This window comes from Silurus meridionalis, chromosome 27, assembly GCF_014805685.1.
Source record: "Silurus meridionalis isolate SWU-2019-XX chromosome 27, ASM1480568v1, whole genome shotgun sequence".
NCBI lineage: Eukaryota > Metazoa > Chordata > Actinopteri > Siluriformes > Siluridae > Silurus > Silurus meridionalis.
The window spans coordinates 14764608-14786139 of record NC_060910.1 but is presented as its reverse complement, the minus strand read 5'-3'; the positions used below and the strand labels follow the sequence as shown (position 1 = coordinate 14786139).

The 21532-nt window shown below is 37.7% G+C and overlaps 1 protein-coding gene across 1 annotated transcript; it reads right to left on the bottom strand.

Moving 5' to 3' along the window:
* Nucleotides 1-8740: 8740 nt before the first annotated feature.
* dguok (deoxyguanosine kinase) lies at nt 8741-13553 on the bottom strand. The gene is made up of 7 exons (XM_046841145.1): nt 13071-13553; nt 12241-12359; nt 11960-12141; nt 11677-11824; nt 10120-10235; nt 9905-10004; nt 8741-9656 (listed from the first exon to the last, which is right to left on the bottom strand). Exons 1-7 carry the CDS (start codon nt 13318-13320, stop codon nt 9630-9632), a joined length of 942 nt encoding a protein of 313 aa, XP_046697101.1. The 5' UTR covers nt 13321-13553; the 3' UTR covers nt 8741-9629.
* Nucleotides 13554-21532: the final 7979 nt, after the last annotated feature.

Here is a 21532-nt window from a genome sequence, read left to right as displayed (position 1 = left end):
TTACAAAAAATAAAAATAAATTAAGAAAAACGAAAGAAAAGATGCGAGCACCTCTGTACACTTTGCACACGAGTCCAAAAAGTGTTAGAAGATGCTGAGACCGATTCCTAACGCTGGCAAAAAAAAAGATCAAAATGAGTTTTGAATCTGCACTAATTCGTTTTTTGTGCTTCTGCAGTTTTTGAGGTTCGTCTATTTCTGTCCAGTTTGTTCATCGTTTAAAGCAAAGTCGGAAAAAACGCTCTCCAAAGATCACCTGCTCCGAGAGTGTTCGCGTTTCCAAGTTGCACTACACGACTTTAAGTATGTGGATGAAACCAACCATTTATCCACCAGCAGCCCGCAGAGAGCTATTAGAAGCCGGTCTGATAGTCCCGTGTTAAGAGGTGAGGATGCGTGGAGTCGTTAAAGCGCCGGGACACGAGCACGAGCACGAGCACGTAATGATGCTGAAAGTCTGAGCTGTACATTATGAAAGAGCAGCACGAGCAGAGCAGGACGGGGGGCGGAGCTACAGCACATTAGGATAGACAAAGTTCTCTAATTGCTAAAAGACGTCTACAAAAATAATCCACACACTGCACAAAAGAAATGAGACGAATTCTATGATTACTTATTTATAATGCAGTATCACATTTGGCAGCAGTAAACACTTTCGGGATAACATGTGGGTCTATTAGTTTAACTGAAATGACTAATGATTATTGTGATCAACAAGCTTTTACTGATACACTGCAGATGACCCGATCAAAATAGTTATAAAAAACAAATCAGATGAATATATTTGAAAATAAATTGTTCTTCTGCATAAAAAAAAAGATATGAAGGTAGTTTTATTATAGCAGGTTTTGATGGGTATCTTGGGGCTATTTAGGGGATTTTCTTTATAATTAGACTTGTTTAACATCCCGAACAGCTGTAATACATAATCTGTAGTCTGTGAGTTGGTTCATAACTAAATGCAGATTAATAACTAAAATACAATCAGATACGCTGCAAAACTTTGGGATTGTGAGCAGACAAGACAGCAAGATTTCTTCAAACTTTGGATTTTTTTTTTTTAATTTCCGCTTTTTTTCTCTGAAAAGAAGAGGCTTTTCCATATTTTCTCGCTCTTGGCGAGGGTCATTGTCTGTGCGTGGGGCTAGTCCGTCTAAACAATGAGTGTGACCCCCTCCCAGCTCACACACACCGCCAGCCGGCTTACACACCAGCCATCTGCCAGCGCGCCACGGAGTCAGCTGGGCACCCGATTACACACACTGCCGCGGAATGTGGACACACACACACACACACACACACACACCGTCAACTCCAGGGCTATTGCCTGTGTTATAGAGCAGACAGCGCGCTCCATCACCAATCATCACCAATTATTTGGATGTTCAGCAGTAATATGTACAGTTATTGTGCTGTATGTGGCGGAACATGATGAGCGATGGCGCACTGTGACAAACTTCAATAAATATTTAGATTTTACAAAGTCGGAAGCAGAAGTTTCAGGTGTTCACATGTGAATAACTATAAAGCAGTAATTATAAAATAGGACCATGTGCATTGTTATTTGTTTCCTTGTGATGGGATGGACGGGAATTCTGTTTTCCAGGAATTCCAGAGATACTGAATGAAATAAACACCGCGTCGCAGCTCCGCAGGAAAAAGACTGAATGAATTGTAGATGTGAATCTCGAACGCATTCGGATTCACATTTTCTCAACAGGTGTCAAATAACTAAGAATCTGTTTTAAATACTGTATTATTCTACAACAAAAAGGTTAAAGATGAAACCGCACAATGTATTAAAACGCGGGTGGTAACTGGTTCTATAGTCTTACATTATTACATTCCTTTAACTCGAGAAAAACGACATTTGCTGATATTAAGAGTGTGATATTTAGTAGTTTCAGTTGACTTCTTGGTGTCCAGGCCGCGTTTAGAGACATGCTCTTATTTGAGCAGATGAACAAAGAAGTATCGTGTGCCGCCGCACAGCCCTTCTCAATTCTTCTCAATTCTTCAAGTCCCCTGAGGAATCACAAGCTGAAGTGAGCGGCTTTGTGCGCAGCAGCCGCGCGTGGGTGAAGAACAAAAAACTCCCCTCGGGCTACTGCCCACAGGCTCGTGCACACACCATCCACCGACATCAGCCTGGAGCACGCGAGTCTTTCACTTCACCGACAGGTGGATTTATAGCAAATCCGTGAGAACTTTTTTTTTGTTTGAATAATAATAATAAAAAAAAATTAAAAAAAATAATAATATATATAATATATATATATATTATGAATTGCGAAAGGCAGATCACATAAAACTTTGCAGATGTTTGTCAGTGGCGTATGCGGTTTTATATTTCCCAAATATTCAAAAATATTTATTTGGCCTGAAATCAAACGTGACTAAAGACAATACCTCCATACAGTACACATTTGGTGTCCGGTTTAGAAGGTATGCTGTAGACCTAATGATCTACAGATCTAATGAGTTGTGAATCATCTCATTATAACTTCCATTGTATTATTCAGGTTCTTTATTATTATTATTATTCATTATTCTTTTTTTATATTACTGTAGTCTGTGCATCATGCTATGATGTTAGTAATGGTGTAAAGAATGTCTACATTAAAGACAATGTTCCTAGTTTTTATAGATTGTAATACAATGCTTAACAGGGAAAAACAAAGACTAATCTGGTAGCCTATGATTCCTCAAAGCATTTAACATAACTTAGTATATCACAACGCTCGTTTGCATTATACGCCATCTGTTGGTAAAGATGTATGAAAATGAGGTGGTAGAAAACCGCACAATAAAGTGATTGATGCTGTTGAAAAGCGTCATTCAGTAAATTAAACTTTACATATTATATCTATACATTATATTTGTACCCCTTTAGTTATACAGTGATGAACACGTATAAGATAAATAATTTAACACTCTTCCCCTAAGAACCCCTTATATTACACTTTGATGTAACAGAGTTAAATTTTATACAGAACAAAAAGAAACCCCACAAAAATCATTTCACAACCGAAACCCTTTTTTCAAAACAAAAGAAACATTTACAGTGACACCTCATGGTATTAGATGTCAAGCCATTACCATAATTTGTGAAAATATTAGATGTAAATGTAAATCAGAACAAAGCTTAAGCTAATTTGACCAATTTTATTAACAGAACAAGGCCTTAAGCAAATATCATACAAGTTCAACTACAACTTCAGCTAAACAATAACAAGACGAATCAACAAGCCGTGGCACAGTAGTATGACACAATTTAACAAATTAACTCAAAATAATTAACTTCACTAACCACAAGATACATTTATAAGCATCATCTGATCATCATGACCAAACCTATGATACATATGTTCATCCATCCATATAGGATTTGTAGCAAACAAACAAAAACAAAAACCCACACAATTTGGTAAAAATCTGTGTTTGGTAAAAACATTTGATAAAAATCACCCCACTAATTGGGGAGCATCTAAAGAAAAATCTGCAGATTACTTGGGCTGCCATAATTTTTTCCCAAACTTCACTAAATATGTTAAATTATATATGTTTTGAATACCAACTTTTAAATACTCCAATTGTTTTGTCCAAAATGGGCCAATCAATTTGACAGTGAAGCTGCAACACAGATGTGAGGATGTATCTCAGTTCAGTTGAGGCTATATAACAAATTTCTAGCCAGCACCACCTACCGGTCAAAAGGTGAATCAGAAGCATAATTCAGCAATGGATTTGTTCACTGACACAAAACTTGGTTGGAATCTTCAGGACTATACCCTAAAGCAGGGGTCACCAACCTTTTTGAAACTGAGAGCTACGTTTTGGGTACCGATTAATGTGAAGGGCTACCAGTTTGATACACACAGTTTTCAGTTTGATCTGAAATAACAAATTTGCTCAATTTACCTTTTATTATATGTTATTATTAATAATTAATGATATTCACCTATATGAAGACACTGATCATGTTAATGATTTCTCATAATAATTATCAACAATGATTTAACAAAGTAGGAAACAGCAATTTTTAGAAAAGGCCCGTGGGCTACTCATGTGGTCCTTGCGGGCACCACGTTGGTGACCCCTGCCCTAAAGGCTAATCAACAAACTGCAACACAACAAGTTTCACGACAGGCCAAAACTCACAATAAAAAAAAAAAAAATGCTTTCATCTACCGTTTTAGCTACTCCTCCGAATTCTAATCCTCACCAAATCTTACTACACATTATCTTAAAACACGTCCAAACAAAAATTATTAAATGGTTTTTGATCTCAGCAAGGAAACAGTTTTTATCAAAACTAAATATTAATATAATTACTTTGAATTACTTTATTTTTTATTTTAAGCACACGTTCTGAAAGTACTCAAGAAATTTAGTGCCTATGCCCCCTTGTGGGCGAGAACTGTAACAGCGTAATTCTTTTTTGTTATATAATTTGGAATATGCTTAAGTAAACACAAACCAGCATCCGAAAGTGCACTTCCTGTCAAAACATTTTTTTAGTACTCCTCTATACGATTAAAGCCACTCAACCCCCAAGTTTGCCATAATAAATAAAGATTCCCCATGAGCAATTTTTGAGGGGGACACAAATAATACAGTCAAATTGTACTTATAAAGATATGGTTTAGGTGCACTGAAAAATGATCTTATGTCCATTTTCCTTTCTCCGTCATTTTATCTAGTCTATGACACTGCAAGGCAAGTTTATTTATACATTTTATACACAATGGTAATTCAAAGTGCTTTACATAAAGAAAGTAAAACTATAAAAAAAATCACAACAATAAAAACAAGGAAAAAAAGGAAAAAAAATTGTATTTAAAATGAATTAAGACACTTAAGAACAGAATAGAAACTGATTATAAAAATACAGTGGGGTCAGTTGGAATGTAGCACAGTGCTTATTTAGTAAATGCACAGATAAACAATATGCTAATTGTGTGTTAATGTTAAATTAACATTATACCAAGTCGCCCCAAATAAAACACTGCATAGGGAAACGGCTTTGGTGTGTTAGTGTCAGTGCACTATGCTACAAGCTACTGTAAACAAGCTAACATTCACTAGATAACTCATATTTTAATCAATAATAGAGCAGATTCATGGAGAATTACATGCTAATCAGCATTTCACCCGCAACTAATTTATGAATGAATCTGCATCAACTACATTAAAGAGAATCGCTTTATTTAAAGTGAATAAAATCACCTAGTTAATGGAGTTGAACATTAATTGAGGTGCAGACACACACCTGACTCGAGTGTGTAGAGAAGGTGAGATGAACACACACCTGACTCGTGTGTGTAGAGAAGGTGAGATGAACACACACCTGACTCGTGTGTGTAGAGTAGTGAGATGAACACACACCTGACTCGTGTGTGTAGAGAGGTGAGATGAACACACACCTGACTGTGTGTAGAGATGAACACACACCTGACTCGTGTGTGTAGAGAAGGTGAGATGAACACACACCTGACTTGTGTGTGTAGAGTAGGTTAGATGAACACACACCTGACTCGTGTGTGTAGAGAAGGTGAGATGAACACACACCTGACTCGTGTGTGTAGAGTAGGTGACATGAACACACACCTGACTCGTGTGTGTAGAGAAGGTGAGATGAACACACACCTGACTCGAGTGTGTAGAGAAGGTGAGATGAACACACACCTGACTCGAGTGTGTAGAGAAGGTGAGATGAACACACACCTGACTCGTGTGTGTAGAGAAGGTGAGATGAACACACACCTGACTCGTGTGTGTAGAGAAGGTGAGATGAACACACACCTGACTCGTGTGTGTAGTAGGTGAGATGAACACACACCTGACTCGTGTGTGTAGAGTAGGTGAGATGAACACACACCTGACCTGTGTGTGTAGAGATGAACACACACCTGACTGTGTGTGTAGAGAAGGTGAGATGAACACACACCTGACTCGTGTGTGTAGAGGTGAGATGAACACACACCTGACTCGTGTGTGTAGAAGGTGAGATGAACACACACCTGACTCGTGTGTGTAGAGGTGAGATGAACACACACCTGACTCGTGTGTAGAGAAGGTGAGATGAACACACACCTGACTCGTGTGTGTAGAGTGAGATGAACACACCTGACTCGTGTGTGTAGAGAAGGTGAGATGAACACACACCTGACTCGTGTGTGTAGAGTAGGTGAGATGAACACACACCTGACTCGTGTGTGTAGAGTAGGTGAGATGAACACACACCTGACTCGTGTGTGTAGAGATGAACACACACCTGACCTGTGTGTGTAGAGTAGGTGAGATGAACACACCTGACTCGTGTGTGTAGAGTAGGTGAGATGAACACACACCTGACTCGAGTGTGTAGAGTAGGTGAGATGAACATACACCTGACTCGTGTGTGTAGAGTAGGTGAGATGAACACACACCTGACTCGAGTGTGTAGAGTAGGTTAGATGAACACACACCTGACTTGTGTGTGTAGAGAAGGTGAGACGAACTGGGAACGCAGGCAGTGGGTCAAACCACTGTGAGGAAGAGGAGGGGGAACTCAACTGTTTCTAAATGCAGTTTTGCAGGGGGGGTTTCTACTTACACAATTATTTAGGTATGCATACATATAATTATCACAATAGAGAGTGCGATATTTTTTTAATTTTTTGGGGGGGGCGGACAACCCTCGGATGGGGGGGACATGTCCCCTCCGTCCCCCCCGGGAATTACGCCCATGCATTAGGGGTCGCCACAGCTGATCATCCGTCTCTATAACCCCCCGTCCTCTACATCTGCCTCTTTCAAACCAACGACCTGCATGTCTTCCCTCACCACATCCATTAACCTCCTCCTTGACTATCCTCTTTTCCTTCTTCCTGGTGGCTCCATCCTCAGCATTCTTCTACTGATATACCCCATGTCCCTCCTCTGCACATGTCCAAACTATCTCAATCTCATCTCTCTTACCTTGTCTCCAAAACGTCCTACATGCGCTGTCCCTCTAATAAACTCATTTCTGATCTTGTCCATCCTCATCACTCCCAACGAAAACCTTAACATCTTCAGCTCTGCTACCTCCAGCTCCACCTCCTGTCTTTTACTCAATGCCACTGTCTCTAAACCATACAACATCTCAGGTCTCACCACAGTCCTATAAACTTTCACTTTCACTCTCACAGATACTCTTCTATCACAAATCACTCCTGTCACTCTTCTCCACCCACTCCACCCTGCCTGCACTCTTTTCTTTAATTCTCTAACACACTCTCCATTACTTTGCACTGTTGACCCCAGGTACCTGAACTCCTCCACCTTCTCCACCTCTTCTCCCTGCAACCGCACCACTCCACTGCCCTCCCTCTCATTCACACACATGTACTCTGTCTTACTCCTACTGACTTTCATTCCCTTCTCTCCAGCGCATATCTCCACCTCTCCAGGCTCTTCTCAACCTGCTCCCTACTCTCACCACAAATCACAAAATCATCCGCAAGCATCATAGTCCACGGAGACTCCTGTCTGACCTCATCCGTCAACCTGTCCATCACCACTGCAAACAGGAAAGGGCTCAGGGCCGATCCTTGATGCAGTCTAACCTTCACCTTGAACCAGTCTGTCATACCCAAATACTGCACACTTCACTGTTGTCACACTGTCCTCATACATGTCCTGCACCACCCTCACATACTTTTCTGACACACCAGACTTCCTCATACAATACCACAACTCCTCTCTCGGCACCCTGTCATACGCTAACTCTAAATCCACAAACACACGATGCAACTCCTTCTGTCCTTCTTTATTCTTCTCCATCAACATTCTCAAAGCAAACAAGGCGTCTGTGGTGCTCTTCCTCGGCATGAAACCTCTTCTCTCAGCCTGGCTTCCACTACTCTTTCCAATAACTTCATGATGTGACTGATCAACTTTATTTCCCTGTAGTTACTGCAGGTCTGCACGTCTCCTTATGCTTAAAGATCAGTACCAGCACACTCCTCCATTCCTCAGGCATCTTCTCACCTTCCAGAATCTTGTTGAACAATCTGGTTAAAACTCCACTGCCATCTCTCCTAAACAAATATGTAATTTTTAGACCAACCTGGACAAATGCTTTGCCCATAATGGACCACCAAATCAGGAGGTGAGGTTTTATTACTCTACTACAAATTTTTGTCCAATCATAATGTGACAGGCCTGGTGCCGTGAAATCAGTATATACAAAAAATGCTTATTTTGCCTAGTTTTCTTTTTTTATATAAGTTTCAGTTTGTCCATAACCAGCAAATAAAATTTTCAGCAAAGCTACCAAGTAGGAAGGGCATATCTCTGTGTTGTCTTTGGATCAAACTTTGTATATAACCGAAATACCTCAACCTCAAGTATCTAGGATCCTATTTTTATTTTTTAGCAAATAACTGCCCTTAAGAATTCTTCTTGTACTGTTATTTTTCTTTACTTTTATAATGATAATTAACCTTTGGAATTGGGGATGTACAATTATCACACACAGGTCACATGTGAAAAAAATTATCACAATAATTAGCAAATCTTATAAACCCCTATTTAATAAAAATTAAAAAAAAAGAACATTGAAAACATATCAAATGTTTTAAACTAAGAAAAGTAAAAATTTTAAGGAAAAAATAAGGTAAACACAAGGTCACAAATCCTAATGTAGGTCCAAGAAACTGCTGTAAACACAGTACATTTTCTAAAAACATGGAGACAGAGCAGCAAAATTACATAATTATGTAATCATAATAACTTGTAATTACATTAAAAACCATTACATACATATAAGAACATGAACAGAACACCTCATAACCCAGACAGGAAGAATGTAATTGATAATTGTTGTATGCAGGAGGTGACCAAAGGTTGCCAGATGTTCCTGTAGCTTCTTTAATGTTGCTGTAGGTCTTTTGGCAGCCTCCCTGGTAGGTTTTCTTCTTTTTGGCACGTATTTTGGATAGACGGTGGTGAGGTCACTATGCTTTCCATTTTACTCTGCTTGTTGATCATTGCCTTCACAATGTTCCAGCTTTTTCGGAATTCTTCAGTAAGTGTTTACTGACAAATAACTTTAAATATAAAATCATGTACCTGATTTGTGAGCATTTTGAAGATCATAGCATAAGCAGCCAGATAAAATTAATAAATCCTATAGGAACCGCTGATCTTTATTTGAGCTTAACAGGATTCACTTAATTGATGACAGCTTTATGATAATTATTTATGCGCATGTGTATGAGAATGATTGACTAATTCTGAAATTAGTCACAATGCATTTAATTATAAGGATGTGCACATGTGCAACCGGGTTTATTCTAATTTCATGTGTGCATTTTTGTACGTTTTTCCTCCCTGAAACATGCAGACAGTAGATGTGTAAATTATAACCTACATATGGTTTTCCAAAAAAGTGCTTTCACACTTCAGAACTTCGTAACAATAGTATACAAAATACACTACAGTGTTTCTAGTGTTGACTGGGTTTTACAGATGAAAATAATTTAAAGATCTGTGAGTTTGTCATGCAGATCAACAATTTCAAAGCTAACACAAACTGTATTAATACAAACAGTGGATGGTCCAGAGGTCTGAGGGTTGTGTTTGGTCCTTTCCTTTGATATTCATAATTCCTTTAGGAAGCTTGTGACCTAAAACAAAAAAACTTGATCACTGAAATGTAATAAATTTTCTCTAAAGTAAGTAGTAAGTTTCTGTGTGTACACACACAGAAAATAAAATATTAATTAACATTTTCCTTTTTTTATTCAAAATTACACACCCACATGCGCTCTCTCTCGCTCTCTCTCGCTCTCTCGCTCTCTCTCTCTCTCTCTCTCTCTCTCTCTCACACACACACACACACACACACACACACACACACACACACACACACTACCTCTGTTAGAAACTTGGTCTGTATCTCAGAGTCATTCTCAAACTCCTGACTGCCATCCAGAACCAGAACTGGAATATTTTTCAGGTGATCAAAGTGAACCCTAAGGTAGAAAGACCATAACAAGCTTATTTATAATTGCTTTTTGTTATAAAGTACACACTATTGTTATTATTTTTATATATTTTCAGCACCACCAATAACACACTGATACTCACGTTGTACATTTGCTTATGAGCCAGTTGTCATGCTGCTTATGTAGTGTCTCAAGGTAGTCCAGCTGTATTCCCTGCTCCTCTTCTCTTCCTCGGCGGCCCAAACGCTCCATGCAGGTCTACAAGATACAAATAGTAAATTTCATGCTAGACTAGAATGTATATAACATTTATCATATTATAATTATGTTAGCATTATATAACATTTATTACATTATAATATACAGCAAAATGGGAATAGGGATGCTTCCACTCTCAATAAGCCTAGTCCTTGTTACCAATTTGATTGCTGCAAAACATAAAAATGTACACTAGAAACATGAAAATTATTTCAGAGACCTTGCTGTGACTTTGACCATAGTTGGATCACTTTCATAACAAAAGCATTTCACCTGCTGGTATTTTCTAATACAGTGGAACCTCGGGTTACGAATTTAATTCGTTCTGGTACTTTATTCGTAACCTGAAAAGTTCGTATGCCGATACAAATTTCCCCATAATAATGAACAGAAACTTGATGGTCGTTCTGGACAACCAAAAATATTACTTAAATAAAAATAAAGCCAATATTCACTAATATTATTTACTTTTAACATGTTATATTAAAATCATACCACATAAAAACATACAAAAGAGGAAAAGATCTTTACCGGGTACTTTCCCTTTGAGAAGACTCGCTGCAGGAGACGACGTTCGTAGAAGGGGGAGGAGGGAGAGTTATTGTTTGGAAGGAGAATCTTATTATATTATATTATTTATATATTATTATATATTATATTATAGAATATTAAAGACAGTGTTATTAACACGAACGCTGAGACAATTGTTGCATTAGAGGGAAAATGAGAGCTGTTTCTTTAAGGCTACTATCAGTTGGTATTGAAGTCCAGAGTGAAATTCATTATGGGTATTGTACTGGAAAAGACTGTAACCCTGCTAATCTATCTTCATAAAAACAAGTAAAGTGGTTATGCATCGGCTAATGTTGTCCATCTCATCATTCCACGAGCATCAACTAACGAGTTGTTACGCTGCTGCCGGGAAAAGTTCAAGCGGATAAGTAACACGATGCTCTCGCTAGGGACACAGGACGCTAACTGATGTGACGAGCTGCGTGGATAGAGCAAAAACAACCAACTTGCCTGTGATTTTTTGGTGAGCGACGTTCGTATCCCGATATATTGTTCGTAACCAGGGGCAAAAATTTTGATGAACTGCGATTCGTAACCTCAATTATACGTATGCCGGGGCGTTCGTAACCCGAGGTTCCACTGTACACTACATAAACAATTACACAGCTATTGTAGCATGTTGTGCTTTAAAACTTAATGTTAATGTTGCTTTATATAGCCAGAGGCATTACTTTTTATAATTTTTTGTGACATGCGATATTTCTGTGTGCCTCTATATAAAGAAATATATAAACTTATAGTTTGTTATATACAGAACTGTTATATACAGAACTCTGTTATTGTTTTACCAGCATTTTGAAAAGAAATAATATGTTTAAAAATTATATTTCCTTTCTAAATTTCATGCATTTTTTATAACGTCACTGACCTGTGGTGGTGCTCTAAGGTATATAATTCCCTCCAGCTGTACCTTAGGACCAAACTGCTCAACAAGAAAGGAATGGAAATCCTGATAAACAGCCCACTCTGTGGAGTTTATACTGCCTAGCTCAAACATGTTCTGAGCAAAAATATATCTAAAAAGGAAAAGGATTCGCAAATTAACTTCAAATAAAAAGAAAAGAAACAGAAATGCTTTAGGAAGCTTTTGATAAGCTTTTGACACTGATAAGAATAAACTGAAATGAAGATGTTCATGTAAATTACTTCACCTGTCACTGTAGATGGAACGTTCATACACCTGTACAGAACTGTCTCTCACCGAAGGCGGCTGCAGCTGCATGCGCATGCGACTCATAAAGGAAAATGTCTGAAAGGTGTAGGACCAACGTTTGGGGTCTTCATACATCATTTGCAATAGGTTACTGGCAGACTGCTGCGGAGACGGCCCCAGCTAAACGGAAAACAGTAAGGATAAGGGAAAAGGCTTTATCAGGCTTGTTACTAAGGCACAATGAGGCACTTATTCTCAGACTTATAAGGTGATTAATACCTGTTTTAGTTGTGAAGTCGCCTCTTCAACATTTTGCCATTTGCTTACAGGTTCAGGTGTGACCTCCCAGGTTTGTCCTGCATTGCTCAGCAATCTTGCAAAAGTGGACTTCCCAACCGCTAAAGTTTCCAAAACACACATAAAGCATACATATATAAGCACATATAGCGCTTTTAAATGTCCCAAAGCAGCTTTACAGAAATAAAGTTATAAAGTTTGAATTTTTTAAGTTAGGTGCCTATAAATTTACTCATAATGAGTGAGCCAGAGGCAACTGTGGCAAGGAAAAACTTCCTGAGATGGTCTGAAGAACAAACCAAACTCAAAAGGGAACCCGTCCTCATCTAGGTGGCACCGAAGGTCTTTTTATTACAGATTTATCACTGTTGAGGTGTGCTGTTCAGTAAAATGTGCAGTGATCAAACTGTTCATGCCAATTGTAGTGCTTAACCTTTGTAGTAGACTGTTTACATTAGTTACAGACCAAATCCATTCTCATAGTTCTTGAGTTGCTCATTAATTTAATGGATCTTTAGGCTGTGGAACCATCTAATATGATCGCAGTCATGCTAAAATGGACATATAATACGGCTGCAACTGGAATAATAATTTAAATTTGTTTCCTGCATTTATATATATTTGCTTGTCTTTTATGTATTCCATTTACGAATGAGAAATTGTTCAGAATCTTCAGTACATTTATGCATTGATGCATCATATAAAACCACAAGGCTGTATCTCGTAGACTGATTGAGGAGCACACAGGACAACATCTGCTTTATTTATGAACAAAGGTTAAAAGGAAGCTGTTAGGGTCGATGTATCCCTACCAATGTTGCCCTCAATAGAAACCCTCTTTACACGTGATGTTGCATCCATCGCTTTATGGGTTGAATGGTGTTGGGATGAGTGTTGAAGGAAGCGCTGTGGATCTTTAACTCCCTCTAACCGCGTGTTTGCGTTTCTCCTGCAATCAGAGAAACCGCCTGCGCTGAGAAACCGTGAGAGCCGGACGACCAGTTTCAGATCAGCAGTCACAGGCTGTAACATGCGCCTAAAGAGCGCGCAGTGAGCAGACATGACTTTAAATTACACCTCGCTCAGGTCAAGTGTCCAGAAAATACAGCGTCTGCTCAGACTCCAGTCCACAACATAGCTACAGTTACACGAGGAATCACAGGCAGTTCTGCGCATGCGTCAAACAACTGACAGGCGACTCAATGGTAAACGTGACCACGTGAGCAAATTGTACGTAGAAAAAGTGCATCCGGGTCATTAGATTTTTGTTCAAACGTCATTAAAAAAAAAAAAAGAAAAAAAAAACTGTACTTATTCCAGGCATACAAAAAGTTTAAAGCACACAAATCGTAAAAATGTCACAATGTTTTTCTAATTTTAAAAGAAACAAAAAGAAAAAAAATATATTCAATAATTAAGGTGAAGACAGCAGGTACAAGAGCTCCTCCAGACGACCCTTTTACATAATAATAATAATGTTGTTGCGTGTAGGCAAATTTAATAAACAATACCTTTTGCACAAAATATTATTGTTTGTTGTTTTCTGTATCAACACCGAACAAAATGCGATCTTTTGGGATGGATGTATAGCTTAAGCAAAACACTCGAACACTGCTTACGTACTTCCGGTACAATCTCGACCAGCAACTTTTCATCTGTGCACATGGTCCAAAAGAAAAACTGTTCATTTGAAATGTTTTGATTTGAAATTTGAACATTTCAAATGAGATTTTAAAAAAAGGCTTTTTTGCAGTGCTCTGACTCTCATCATCAATTCAAGATTTTAGGAAATTAATGAAACTGTGGATGGAAATAAATATTGAGACATTGCATAATCTTACTGGAATGATGTCTCGGTGATTGTGTGCCATAATCAATGTAAAAAGCAGTCCAATGGAATATCAGAGAATGTGACTTTTTTTGGCAAGTAACATCAATACACTAAAAATGCACCACCTTCCGTTTTATCAGTATACTTTTAATAAAGTATCATACTTTGTTTTGTTTTTTTTAATATGAAATTTAAATGTAGTTGATTTGACTGATTTATTGGAAACGACTGGAAGGAATGAATATGTTGGATATGTGGATGTGGATCTTTTTGGCCTTAGTCCTGTAGGACCTATATATCTTATAAACATAAATAAATATCAAATACTATGCTTAACAGATGTTGGAATTTAAAAGCAACAAAATGTTGAGCGTTGGTTTAAGTTTCGTGTTTGTGCAATTCTTGACATGAGAGTGACCAACAATGGATTGTTATAAATGCAAACTATACAGTGGAACCTCGGGTTACGAACGCCCCGGCATACGTATAATTGAGGTTACGAATCGCAGTTCATCAAAATTTTTGCCCCTGGTTACGAACAAAATATCAGGATACGAACGTCGCTCACCAAAAAATCACAGGCAAGTTGGTTGTTTTTGCTCTATCCACGCAGCTCGTCACATCAGTTAGCGTCCTGTGTCCCTAGCGAGAGCATCGTGTTACTTATCCGCTTGAACTTTTCCCGGCAGCAGCGTAACAACTCGTTAGTTGATGCTCATGGAATGATGAGATGGACAACATTAGCCGATGCATAACCACTTTACTTGTTTTTATGAAGATAGATTAGCAGGGTTACAGTCTTTTCAGTACAATACCCATAATGAATTTCACTCTGGACTTCAATACCAACTGATAGTAGCCTTAAAGAAACAGCTCTCATTTTCCTCTAATGCAACAATTGTCTCAGCGTCGTGTTAATAACACTGTCTTTAATATTCTATAATATAATATATAATAATATATAAATAATATAATATAATAAGATTCTCCTTCCAAACAATAACTCTCCCTCCTCCCCCTTCTACGAACGTCGTCTCCTGCAGCGAGTCTTCTCAAAGGGAAAGTACCCGGTAAAGATCTTTTCCTCTTTTGTATGTTTTTATGTGGTATGATTTTAATATAACATGTTAAAAGTAAATAATATTAGTGAATATTGGCTTTATTTTTATTTAAGTAATATTTTTGGTTGTCCAGAACGAATTACCGAAGTTTCTGTTCATTATTATGGGGAAATTTGTATCGGGATACGAACTTTTCAGGTTACGAATAAAGTACCGGAACGAATTAAATTCGTAACCAGAGGTTCCACTGTATAGATTTTTTTTTTCACTTTACCCAAACAGACAATTTTTTCAGAGTAAGGAATCTTATTGAACTTAAAAGGCTAAAGGTTGTAATTTATCTCTGACATGCTCTGAAAAATGATGAAAAAAAAAAAAAAAAAACACAGATCAGCGTGAAGTGAAGTGAATAACATTGATTAACTTTACAGTTACAGTCGCACCTGCAAAGCATGAGATACTCTATATGGACAAAGGTTTGTGGCCATCTGACTAAAAGATTTGTTGTGCTTTTTGAACATCCAGTTCCACATTTAGTCCTTATTTGCTGTTATAATAAACTTCACTAATTTGGGAAGATATCCCCACTATTTGTTGAGTCAGTTCTGGAAACTTGGAAACAAAAATGCAACATACTCATATGAGCAACTTTGACAAGAGCCAACATACCTTTGTAGGTTAGTGCCTACTAAAAGTGGCCCATATGATTAAAGGACAACCAGTAAACCAGTGTTACCTTTCGCGACACCGTTGATCACACTATACTGCTTGCTAGACTTGAGAACGTTGTAGGAATAAAGGGAACAGCTCTCTCTTGTCTCAGGTCTTATTTGACTGATCGCTATCAGTTTGTTGATGTAAATGGTGAGTTCTCCACACTCTATGAGGTCAAGTTTGGTGTTCTTCAAGGATCTGTCTTAGGCCCTCTGCTTTTCTCTTTATATATGCTGCCTCTTGGTGAAATCATTCATAAACATGGGATTCGCTTCCATTGCTATGCTGATGACACACATCTGTATATTTCAGCAAAGCCAGATGAGCGAGATCAGCTTAGTTCATGCTTTTGTTACTTCTAGATTAGACTACTGTAACGCTTTACTGTCTGGGTGTGCGAGTAAGTGCATAAATAAGCTTCAGTTAGTTCAGAATGCAGCAGCAAGAGTCCTCACTAGATCTAGAAAATATGACCACATCACCCCTGTTTTAATCAGTCTACACTGGCTCCCAATCAAATCTCGCATTGATTATAAAATACTGATACTGACGTATAAAGCACTTAACGGTCTCGCACCACAGTATCTGAGTGAACTTCTGTACCAGTATGATCCTCCACGCCTACTTAGATCAAAAGGTGCTGGCTATTTGTTGGTTCCTCAAATAATGAAGACTACAGCAGGGGGCAGATCTTTCTCTTATAAAGCCCCACAGTTATGGAACAGCCTTCCAACCAGTGTTCGGGACTCAGACACAGTCTCAGTGTTCAAGTCGAGGTTGAAAACTTATTTATTTAGTCAAGCCTTTTATCAGTAGATTTTTCTTAGGTAAAGGCTCAGATCTGGAGGGAACATGGATATAGAGTGTTTGGTGAACTGGTATATTTGTATGCTGTCATCCCCTCACTCTCACACGTTCACTCGGGTTTGTTGACGGTGGTGTGCTGGGTCGTCTCTTATCCCAGAGATCCCTCATGTCTGTGTTACCTTCTGGTTCTCCCTTTTAGTTATGCTGCCATAGCGAGTCTTGCCTGAGTCCAAACTGCACAGTGACATTAACTTTCATACACCAATAGGGACACTTAATAATCCATATCCTTCTCTTCCCGTTACCCTCTCTCTCTCTCTCTCTCTCTCTCTCTCTCTCTCTCTCTCTCTCGGTCGAGTTAAACATGCTCCTGAGGCTCCAGTGACCACTGTTCCAGCCTCTCTCCCCTCCGTGGATCTTCACACTTCTGTGCAGCTTGGGACAGTCTCTCATCAACACCTTGGGTGGTTCCATGTAATTCCGGAGTAGAAAGGGTGCTTTGAGGACGGATTGGACTGTAGTTGGTGTCGGCGGTCTGCTGCACTGACTCGGGAGTGCAGTTTGCTTCTAATCGTCATCACTGTACCCCACAACATTGTATATCTGCTTCAAATGGACATTTGGTGCAACCCAGATGAGGATAAGTTCCCTCTTGAGTCTGGTTCCTCTCAAGGTTTCTTCCTTATGCCATCTCGGGGAGTTTTTCCTTGCCACAGTTGCTCATCAGGGACAAACTTACTTACAAAGAACATATTTACGTTTAATCGCCACATTATCTGTGTAAAGCTGCTTTGAGACAATGTTCATTGTTAAAAGCGCTATACAAATAAAAATGAATTGAATTGAAAAAAAAAAATTACCTGAGGAAGAGATAGCAGCAGGATTTACTATGGGGGATAAAGCAACCTGGCAGAGGCAAGATATAAATATTCCCCAATGGTGATGACCTCATTCAGCATAACCCACTATGTCAGACTGCATAAATAATCAGGAACAGATTGTGGATCATTTTGTGCAGTTCAATGTTTTGTATTGACTTGGCCTCCAATTTCTCCAGATCACAATCTGATCAAGCATCTGTGGGATGTGTCTGATCTATAGAGGCCCCATATCACTATTTAGAGTGTTTCAATGATCTTCTGCTAATGTCTTGGTGTTAAATTCCACAGGTGGTGTAAATGCTTCTATGGGTCTGAGCTGTTTTGGTGGCAGCCTATACAATGTTAAGCAGGTAGTTTTAATGCTATGGCTGATCAGCCTGAGCTCAAATAATCAAATGTATTTAACAGTTCTCATGATTATGAAATATAGTTTTTAGACATTTTACTAATTTTAAGTTTAGAATATTATTGTACTATTGTAAATAATTCAGGTTATTTTAAGCATTTATTCCTATAAAGAAGTAAAATTATATGCCAATACAATAAGAAAGTGTACATCTAATTAGTAATAAATGTCTAAATGTCTATTTGATTTAATAATCTGTATTTGAAAAACAGATAAATAGTAGATGCATTAGTAGATGCGAAATCGTTTCATTTGGAAGTGTGGAAACATTCTCTTACCCATAGATTAAGTAATTAAGTAATTTTTTCCACTAAACGTGTATTTTCTTTTAATCAGACACATTATCAATCCATTATCTCTAGCATTATTTCGTATTTATTATAAAAGATCATAAAATAAACATCTGCCCATGAAAATATAAAAAAAAAAATAATAATTAAAAAAAACCCTGTAAAGCACAGTATCTAGGAAAAACATTTAGGCCACTGTTTCATAAAATAGATTATTCACAAGTGAAACAAAACAGTGTCTAAACAAAAATCTGTATGCTGAATTTTTTAGATTGTGTCCCTTCATTTAAAAAAGTCTGCTATGATAAATTGTAATAATCTAAACAAAAGATTACATATAAAGAACAAAAGAAAATATGATGACTATTATATGATGTCACATATAATGACTCCCATCAGATTTAAGGGCCTGCCTTAAGAATCTTCTCTGTTCAGGGACGTAGGTGGTGTAATAAACTTCCTTCAGATGTTTGAAGTTGAATCAGTAGCATTATCCAAATGATAACTAAAGATCTACCTTTTCATGCAGTATTTACATTCCCTGCTTTTCTTTTTTAAATGACTTTTCCTCCCAACAAATTTATAGACTGATGTAATGTTTGTCTGTGACCTTGAGAATCAGTTTCATGATATACTCATGAACAGAGACTTCAAAGCCCTTCTGTAGGTCACTCTGTTAAAGGGCATCAGTCACATGGCAGAAATAAAAATGGTAAATACACAAAAGCATTTGCACGTCGCAAGTATTATTGTGTATCAAAAGGGCAAAAACCTGATTATAAATTACATCTATAATAGAAAATGTGCAAAGATGGAGAACTCAAACTTCTGTATGTACAGAGGAGTAGGACACACACACACAGTAATTCAGAAAGTTGCAGAACAGTTACCGCTTCCGCTTTTCACAGATAGCAAAAAACTTGCACATTAGAAAACCTGCTGGTAAACACAGGAGATGGAGAAATGATTTCACGAAGCCACACGCACACAGCATGTACACCATCGATGGTGTTGGTAATACACACTTCGGGCACTGAGGGCAAGTCAAGTCAATTTTCACAATGGACATTGTCTCAAAGCAGCTTCACAGAATTTCGGAATGAAGGCGAAAAATGTGTGTTTATCCCTGATGATGAAGACTGGGGTGAGTGTGGTGAAGGAAAAACTCCCTTAGATGTTATGAGGAAGAAACCTCGAGATGAACCAGACTCAAAAAGGAAACATCCTCGTTTAGATAATAATCTAAACAAAAGATTACATATAAAGAAAAAACAAAATATGATGACTATTATATGATGTCACATATTATGACTCCTCTACATGTATGGAAACAGAACCATAGAGATCATTTTATAAATAGTTTTACCCTAATTTATTTATTCATTCACTTATTTGTCTGTTTATTTATTTATCAAAAAATAAACATTGCTTTCATTCTCCTTTAATCTCAAAGAGAAGAAAAATGTATACAAGCTATACAAAGTAAAAAGTATATAAGCTTGTATATTTTCAATATGTAAACAAAGCTTAAACTCTACTGGAGGTCTGTCAAGATAATTTGAGATAATAACCCCAATTCCAAAAGAATTACAAATGTTGTAAATCTCATAAAACCATATTTTATTTACAGTAGAAAATAGAACACATAGGAAATGTTCAAACTGATGAAAGGAACCATTTTAAAGAAAAAATAAGGTAATTTAAAATTTCAAAGGCTGCAACACATCTAAAAGAGATTTGGTACAGAATTCTAGCTGCTCAACATTCCTTGGTCTGATTTGCCATATTTTAATTTCATGATGCTCCAAATGTTTTTAATGTTGAAAGGCCTGCTGTTGAAATAGATGCAGTGTGCAGTTTAGTGTTGTCTTGCTGACATGCATGGATGCATATGTCGGTCTAAATAAGAGCTGATAAGCCGGTTGTCCCTCTTCTCTTTAATCCAGAGAGCATTGCGTTTCCAAAAGTAATTGAAATTTTTGATTCATCTGACCACAGAACAGTTTTCCAATTTGCATCAGTCCATTTTTAGACAATCACTAAATCACTTTAATTTTAATTGAATCTGCCATACGCATCCATGTATATACAAATATTTTAATATTTTCACATATATTTTCAGATATTTCATATAATTTTTACTTTTATTTATCTACCTTTTTTTCTGGTTTAATTTTTTTTCTTAAATTCTATTCCTTTTTATGATTAAATGCCAGACAGACGTAAAAAGCATTTCACTGCATGTTGTACTCTGTATGTATGTAACAAATACAATTTGATTTGATTTGATTATAAATCAGCTTTGGCCCAGAGAAGATGGCAGTGTTTCTGGATCATGTTCACATATGGCTCCTCAGTTGCAGGACCAGAAGCCCTGCATTTATGGATGACAGTGTGAACTGAGATTCGCTGAAACTTTTAATGAAATTTTATATTGTAGATAATGAGATATTCAAAGTCTTTGAAATCTTATGTTGAACATTATCCTGTAATTGTTCCACAATGTGTACAGTTTTTCAGATTAGTGAACCTTTGCCCATCTTTACTTCTAAAGCTGCCTCTGAAAGATGTCTAAAGCCCTATTCAGACGGGACTAGTTTTCCAAACGGCGTTTGAGTTAGAATTTTTTTCAGCCGACGTCTGTCATTTCATGTATGGATTCGGACGGGACTAACATCTCCGTGTTTATTGCGGAGGTAGGAGTGTCTGTGTTTTACATGTGGGCGTTGCACAAGACCTCTACATCCATTATTGGTGCGCAGAAAGCAGAAATTTGAATACCGGCACGCTAGGGTTAGTATGGTAGTTCACGTTGACCAAAACACACAAGTAAACGCGTTTTGGAAAAAAAACATTTTCGCCAATCACAGACATTCGCATTCGGACGGGATTAGATTTCTCAGAGGAGCGCCGAGTTTGCTGAAAAACAGTAGGTAATTTGCTCTGGAATTTTTACAGAGGTTGTGTGAGAAAAAGACAGACATGGCAGATTCGCACTGGATTAAAATCACAAAGTACCTCTGTGAAACAGAAATTTCTCTAACGACCCCCTGTAAAACTAGTCCCGTCCGAATAGGGCTTAAGATACTTCTTTCACCCGATCATGTTACTGACCATTTGCCAAAAATTTTTTGTAACATTTACATTTCCAGCGTTTTGCTGTCCCATCCTAACTTTAATTAGATGTGTTACAGCCACCAAAGTCAATGAAAGATATATTTCCTCAGTTTAAACATTTGAAATGTTCTGTCTTATAGTGTAAATAAAACATGGGTTCATGAGAC

Coding starts and splice junctions, on each gene's coding strand:
- dguok (XM_046841145.1), bottom strand. CDS start 13,320: ATGTCTGCTCACTGCGCGCTCTTTAGGCGCATGTTACAGCCTGTGACT. Junction 10,005..10,119: donor CTCATAAGCAAATGTACAAC/GTGAGTATCAGT, acceptor TTTCTACCTTAG/GGTTCACTTTGATCACCTGA. Junction 9,657..9,904: donor AGACCAAGTTTCTAACAGAG/GTAGTGTGTGTG, acceptor TTTTTGTTTTAG/GTCACAAGCTTCCTAAAGGA.